This window comes from Arachis ipaensis, chromosome B6 (assembly GCF_059453495.1).
Source record: "Arachis ipaensis isolate K30076 ecotype BB chromosome B6, ASM5945349v1, whole genome shotgun sequence".
In the NCBI taxonomy this organism is placed as follows: Eukaryota; Viridiplantae; Streptophyta; class Magnoliopsida; order Fabales; family Fabaceae; genus Arachis; species Arachis ipaensis.
Genome location: NC_142441.1, coordinates 6,531,320 through 6,539,016, shown reverse-complemented (window position 1 = coordinate 6,539,016; position 7,697 = coordinate 6,531,320). Strand labels below are relative to the sequence as shown.

Below are 7,697 nucleotides of genomic sequence, written 5' to 3'. Positions count from 1 at the left end.
GAAAATGAAAGTTTAAATTTTGGCATATTAAATTTAGGAATATGTTAGGATCCAATATTTTTACTGTAACATCCCTCATTTTTGAAAATTTAAAAATGAATAAATTGTGATTTTATCTTATTAAGTTTAAATTTTATAATTTTAGAAATTATTTTATTAGAAATAATTAAATAGATTCGGAGATAATTTCATTTTTTAAACCAATTAAGATTCTTAAGTAATTTTATATAATAGAATATTTTGTATAATTTTAGTAATTAAAAAATAAAAAAGAATTGTACAATCTAATTTAGACAATTTTTATTATAAAAAATTATGACTTATTTTATTAATAAAAACTCTTTATTTTTAGAAATTGATCAATTAAAAATAATTAAATTAGTTTTATTAAATATTTTGAGTTAAGTTAATTACAATTTTTGTGTAATTTTTATAATTGGTTATTTTATATAATTTAAAACTAAAATCCAGTAATAGAAGTGTTATATAATTTAATTTAAGAAATTTGTATTGTGATTAAATTACAGTTTATTTTATTAAATTGAGTTCTTAGAGATTAACTTATTAGAAATGATTAAATAGATTTTTGTAAATACTTTAAATTTAAGTCCGTTAATATTTTTGGACAACTTTTATTATAATTAGTTATTTCATATAAATTGAAATTAAAGTTCTCGTGACGGAAAAATAATAAAAAGTTGTATAATTTAATATGGATAATTGATATTAGGATTTAAACCATCAGAAAATCTTCACATACAAGTGTTTTCCCTATACAAGTCTTACAAGCCCTATTTCTATGCCATTACTAGAAATAGGATTTTTTCTGACGAATTTTGAGACGAAATCGAAATAAATTTCGAACAAATTAGAGACAAAATGTTTCTTTCAAACAAAATTGAGACGAATTTTTTTTTGTCCCAAAAAGCCTTGTTGCTAATTTACATTTTGTCTGAAATTTCGTCCGAAATTTTTTTCAAATGATTTTGTGACAGATTTCGAATAGGCGTTTATCTGCTAGATTTCTAACTATTATGATGTATTTTAGATAAATTTTAGACAGATTAGCCAACATAAAGACAATGTATTTCAGACAAATTTCAAACGTAAAAATATTTCATTTTAGACAAATTTCAAACAAAAAATATATTTTATTTCAGACAAATTTCTAACGAATTTAGTCAAATATAACAAATTTTTTTTCGAACAAATTTTAGACAAATCAAATATTTCTTTTCAATTAAATTTCAGACAAATTTAATTTAAAAGAATTTACGTATTTGAAACAAATTTCATACAAAACAAAAATTATTTTCGCACAAATTTTTTACAAATTTAATATAATATTTTAAATAATTTTCATACAAAATAATTTGCTATTTAATATATAAATATTTTAGAAAATAAATTGTATTCGATCTGCTTTCTATATTAAGACCATCATATTCATTTTTTCATATTACATCATCGAAATTATAAACACATAATAAAGTCATGAAAAAGTTGATTACCATAAAAGAGTTAAAAAAATATTTATTATTAAAATACTTTTGTTCATAAATGTAATCAAACTAAAATAAGAAAAAAAATACTTAAACTAAAACAAAGAAAGCCTTTAAAAAGGTCAAATATCATGAATAAAATAAAATGTACTAACTAATTCACCTAAAAATTCATTAATCTAAATCAGAAAATACATATACTCCTAACATCAATCACTTGTGTTATCATCCTCATCATCACTAGAGCCTGTCCCAAGCTCATCTTCTGCAGGATCAGACAAGGTTGAAGGAAATAGGAGATTCAACTTTTTATACAAAGCATGAATTGTCTTTTTGGTAGAACCAATTCTTTTCTGTTGAACCTTTACTTGACGTCCTTGATCTTTTAACTTGTGCTTAACATCATTCAACTTAACATTTTGCTCTAACCACTGGAGAATACATAAATCAAAATAAAATGTTAAATTCAAAGACATTGGCAAATGATAGAAAAAGAAAAGTGTTAATAGAGTTGAAGGAAAATTACTAACAGTGTTAATAGGATCAAGAGTTTGTATTGAATCAACAACCATAGCACGAGAGGAAAGAAGCTGAGCTTTCTTCCATATGTCCTGAAAATTAAATTAAGATAAAAAAATATACAAGCTAAGTATCTAGACTTCACTCGCAAGTTAAGGCTATTACATGAAATAATCGCTTAATAGGACCCAGACAATAACTTCAATAAAAATTCATGTATAAAACAGAAAATAATATAGCAAGAAGAATGCTAGCAGCAAAACTAATCAGAAAAAATCCATATTTCCACCTCAATATCAATATTTAAATATAAATATATATCTAATTTAATCCTAAGGCGTTCTGCTCTATTACCAATTTGCTCAAGGCTCTGTCACATGACACAAAATAAAATAAATGCAACCAAATTAGAGAAGGTTAACTGACTCTAAACCCAAAGCACAGTCACAAATCAAATGTTAAACTTCAGTGCCCACATCAGGAAAATCAAATATTATCCCAAACTACAATACCAGGATGCAGGAAAGAAACCCAATAAAAGCTAACCTCTTCACCAGACACATATAAAACTCGAGACGATTTTCCTTCCCTGCAACCCTTTGCTATCATTGTTGCCATCTTCCAATCAAATTGTGACAATAAAAGAAACCATTAGTGGTAAGAGTTTTTGTATCCTCTTAATTTAAAAGAAATCAAATTGATGAACTCCTCCCAACTCCAATCAGCAAAATCTGAAACAAGATAGATAATAATAACATTACAATCCACAAGATCAATTCTGTTACAAGTGAGCCAATCATTTCACTTCATTTGTATCCTCTTAATTTATTTTGTGGCATTGCGGATGCGATCCAGAAAGAATTTATTGTATAAATATTGCTCTCATAAAATTTTAGTACCAGAAATAAAATCTCTCACACAAGGACATATTTATAAAGTTTAAATTTGATGCACTTTCAGGTTAAGCAATTTTAGACATGCATTCAATTAGGTAAAGTCACCTAGCAAAAGTAAACTACTTTTTTACATTGATTGTAGAAACCAACAAGCTTAGTATCTTTCAACTTGTATAACTTTTACTACAAAACTTCAATTAGGCTAAAGTTTGGTTTGAAAACTCCTAACTTATCTAGCAACACGTGTGTCTTGGTTGCAACCTGATTGCTATTCAATTATAAGAGTTACAAGCATTGGAAGTTGATGCATAACTTGCTAAAAATGGGTTCTTTTCACCTTAAACCATTAACTTTCAAAAATTCACAACTCCCAATCCTTAACTCCTAAAATTTTGAAGTTTTAGAATAATAAACCAAGTTAATCAAATTTTAAAAGAAAATTAGTTTCACTCCAAAACTCAGCTCGTAGGAGTCGCAGTACAACTAATAAGTTGCTGCCCTATTTGAACTTTTCTGCTGCATGACAGATTTATCAGCCTAATTTTAAAAATTCGCCATAAATTGTGTATTTAACGAAAAGGCCTCAAATTTTTCAGTCTAGCACCACATATTCCCAAGTTTAATTCAGACTTAGTCCCATACAATTCTGATCATCACAGAATTAGTTATAACTTTTCAAAGTTTCTCACTTCGTTTAGAAGTAATCCAAGAAAATCAGATTTTACAATTCATCTTTGAAAAATCATAACTAATTATCTAATTAAAATAAAACCTTCAAAATTGAATATTAATAACTATACTTGTTGTAGTTCGCTTAGCTTTTAATCTCATAACATTCCAATCTCTATTAAGTTGCTAGTTCACTTTCAAAGTTGACATTTAATTTCAAAACTCGAATTTTTCAGCAAGCAATTCAACATCTGAAATTCAATCCTTTAAACATTCTCTAAACCCAATTCCAATCAATCATCAACTAAATCCATCACCGATACAATAATCATATAACAACTCAACAGCAACAAATCCAACATAATCCATCAAAATTTAGAATTTTCATCAATCACTCATCAACAATTCATTTTCCACTCATGATCAATCAATTCCAAAAAATCCACAATTTCAATCAATTCACAGCCACAATTCAACATCCACACAACCAATCAATTACTCATAATAATTCAACCTATTTGCAGTTATTCAATAAACTTTATGAGCATTCTTAAATTAAAACCATTTAAAATTTAAACCCCCTACCTCGATGTCGCAATCGTATTATTTAACGCAAAAAGTCCCTTTATCCCCAATCGTGGCAGCAGCAGCGACAATTTCAACGTAACCGGGACAGAGCCAGTGACACCAACTATGATCACACTCGCAGCAACAATTTCGACATTTCCGGCAGAACACAGCAGTACTAAAACAACGATATTGGATACTGTAATTAGAATAAGAATATAACAGAGAAACAATGCTAAACAGAACAAGAGTGGAAGCATTACAGGGTTTTAAACGGGAGAATCGATGTCAGAATGAAAAGGATGGCGCAACAACTTGTCTTCTCTGGTGACAAGCTTCAACTGTGATAATTCCAGCAAACTCAATAGAGTCAAGAATATCAGAAGCAAGCGCAGGGTTGTTACAGAGCAAATAAGGTTCAGAGATGGTGATTATGGTAGCTAGGCACGATTAACTCACCATGAATTCCGGCGGCGACCAGGAATTCCAGCGGCGACAAAGGAATGGCTCCTCCTCTGTTGCGTCACTTTCTCACACGCGTTGCTTCCTTCCTTTCTGCGGTAGCATCAACGGCGACCTCCTCTCCCTATTTGGTTCTTCCCAACAATGGTGGCGACTTCCATCAACGGCAGCGGCGGCAAGGCGCAGCGACGGCGGCAATGAAGACGAGCTCCTCTTCCTCGCGTCGCGTCTGTATCCCTCAACGCCTCTGCAAAGAAAATCTCTCTCTCCTCTGGTGCCTCAACGACAACGGTGACAGCAGTAAGGACCCAGCCGTGTCGTCCCCTCCTCTCTTCCCCTCTTCTCCCTCGAGCTCCCCCTTCTCCCTTCTCTGTTTCCCCTTTCTCCCTCACTTACTGAGTGTTGTGTGCATGTGTTTAGAGATTTAGTGTAGTAAATTGAGAAATTTGGGATATTAGGGTTTTTATTAGAAATTTTTAGGATTAGAGTAAAATATATATGAGTAATATAACAATTTTATAAAATATTTGAAATAAAATAATAATTTAGAAATCAAATATAATACTATAAGGATTACTTTCAAAACGCATAAGATTTTATTGATCAATATATCAATGAGTTTAAATAATTACTTTTAATTTAAATTATAAAGTAAACATACTAATCACATTTTATAAAATATGGTTTAAATTCTAATATCAACTACCATGGGTAACAAAAAAAATTCTAATATCAATTATCTAAATTAAATCATATAAATTTTTATTATTTTTCCGTCACTAGAACTTTAATTTCAATTTATATGAAATAATTAATTATAATAAAAGTTGTCCAAAAATATTAATTGACTTAAACTTAAAGTATTTACAAAAATCCATTTAATCATTTCTAATAAGTTAATCTCTAAGAGCTCAATTTAATAAAATAAACTGTAATTTAATCACAATACAAATTTCTTAAATTAAATTATATAATACTTCTATTACTGAATTTTAGTTTCAAATTATATGAAATAACCAATTATAAAAATTACACAAGAATTGTAATTAACTTAACTCAAAATATTTAATAAAACTAATCTAATTATTTTTAATTGTTCAATTTCTAAAAATAAAGAGTGAAGGGCTCGGAGAGAGGGCTGGGTGCGAGAGTTCTCATAGCAGTGATGAAGATGAAGGGTGGGGTGGCGAAAAGCCTTTGATGTATTCATTTGTATTTTCTTTTTTTAATTTTTAATATTTCTTAATCTTACATTGAAAAAGTATATGATTTTTTTTATTTTACGTGATTTTTTTATTCTTATTTATTATTTGTATTATTTTTTTAGAAGATTGGATATAATTTATTTTTAAGTTTTTATATATGTGATTCTTTTAGATACACTTTGTCTTAAATTTTGAATTATTATAACGTAAATAATTAAACAAATAAATTAAAAATAATAGACTAATTTAAAATATAAACAATATTTTTATACTAAATGTTAAAATTTTTCAATAAACATTTGAAATTTATTTGAAAACTGATGCACTTTCAAATAAAATTTACAAATGATGTTATTTTCATCCCAAATTTGCGAGAAAAAATTTTAGCTACTTCGAAGGGTAAGCTATAGTAAAAGCATTTAAGACTAATTATAGACAAATTTGGGATAGAATTAACATTTTTCAAAATGCGTCCCAAATCCGTCTGAAGTTATTGCGCATATTCAGATGGAATACAGACGAATTATAGTTTTTGTCCAAAATGTGTTGCTAATCTGTATGAAAATTTTGGCGCCATTCAAGAAAAGTTTGGCGCCAAAATTTGGGACGAAATTTAGACAAATTTAGGATAGAATATATTATTCCAATGTCTCCACTAAAAATTGTTCAACATTTGTCTCAAATTTGTCCGAAATGAAAAAGTCATTCAGACGGAATAAATTTTGTTTGAAATTTTCGTCCGAAAAAGCTCTATTTCTAGTCGTGCATATAGATTTCTACAAGCACGTCTGAGTGGTGGTTTGACCAACAGGTTATTTTGGATTGAAGGGGTCAGCATGTGAGGGTAATGTTCGACATACATTCAAGGCTTATGCCACAACATGTGATGGAGTAGTATGTTGCTGTTCGTGATGTGGTTGTTGGCGGTGGGTCGTCCTCTTCGATCCCGCAAGTAATCCAGGTGAATGCAATACTGATCCATCTTGCCTGGCCTCGTGATAGTGCCAAAGAAGACGACAGCAAAGGCGATTCAGATTGTGTTGTCGAGTCTGGGTTGTCTAAGGAGACTTCTTCCTCTGATGAGTATGTGACGGAGACTCCCATCGACGATGGTGCTCCGTTTCTCCTGCCCCCCTTTGTCTATTCCTCAATTATCAAAAGCTCCAAGTCATTATCACACTTTGAACTTAGACGCAATGCATCTAAATGATCCTCTCAATGCTGGCCAGGGGGAAGATTACAACACGGATAGTGGGTTGGAATTCCAGGTTGGCCATAGGTTCAGGAACCATGATGTTGTTCCGATGGCGGTGAAGAACCACAGTATCCAAAGGAATGTGGAGTACAGAGTTTTTGGGTTAGATAGATTTAAATACCATTGTCGTTGCAAGCAATTCGGTAACAATTGTCCATGAAGTCTTCATGCGACACTATGGCAAAACTTGAACTACTGGTATATTTCAAGCTATCGTATCGAAAGGTGTGAATGGTAAAACAAAAAGCGATTGTTCAGATTTATGGTGACTTGGAAGAGTCTTACAACAAGATACCGGGCCTCTTACAGGCTTTGCAAGAATGCCTCCCAAATACAATTCACGATTGTGTTGATATTTTGTATTATGACGGGGACATGATTGACGAAAATTGGAGCTAGCTTGATAAGGTCTTTTGGGCATTTTCTACTTGTGTTGAGGTGTTTAAACATTGCAAGTCTTTTATTTCGATGGATGGGACACATTTGTATGGAAAGTACATGGGCGTGCTATTAATTGTTGTGGCTTAAGATTGTAATAAGAACATTCTGTCCATCGCATTCACATTAGTCAAGTCTGAGACAACTGAATCAAGCTAATTTTTTCTATCAAATTTGCGGCAGC

General features: G+C 30.3%; 1 protein-coding gene across 1 annotated transcript; it reads right to left on the bottom strand.

Moving 5' to 3' along the window:
• Window positions 1-1,711: 1,711 nt before the first annotated feature.
• On the bottom strand, window positions 1,712-2,639 carry LOC148554480 (uncharacterized). Its single transcript, XM_088489806.1, has 4 exons — window positions 2,568-2,639; window positions 2,311-2,391; window positions 2,033-2,113; window positions 1,712-1,933 (listed from the first exon to the last, which is right to left on the bottom strand). Exons 1-4 carry the CDS (start codon window positions 2,637-2,639, stop codon window positions 1,712-1,714), a joined length of 456 nt encoding a protein of 151 aa, XP_088345932.1.
• Window positions 2,640-7,697: the final 5,058 nt, after the last annotated feature.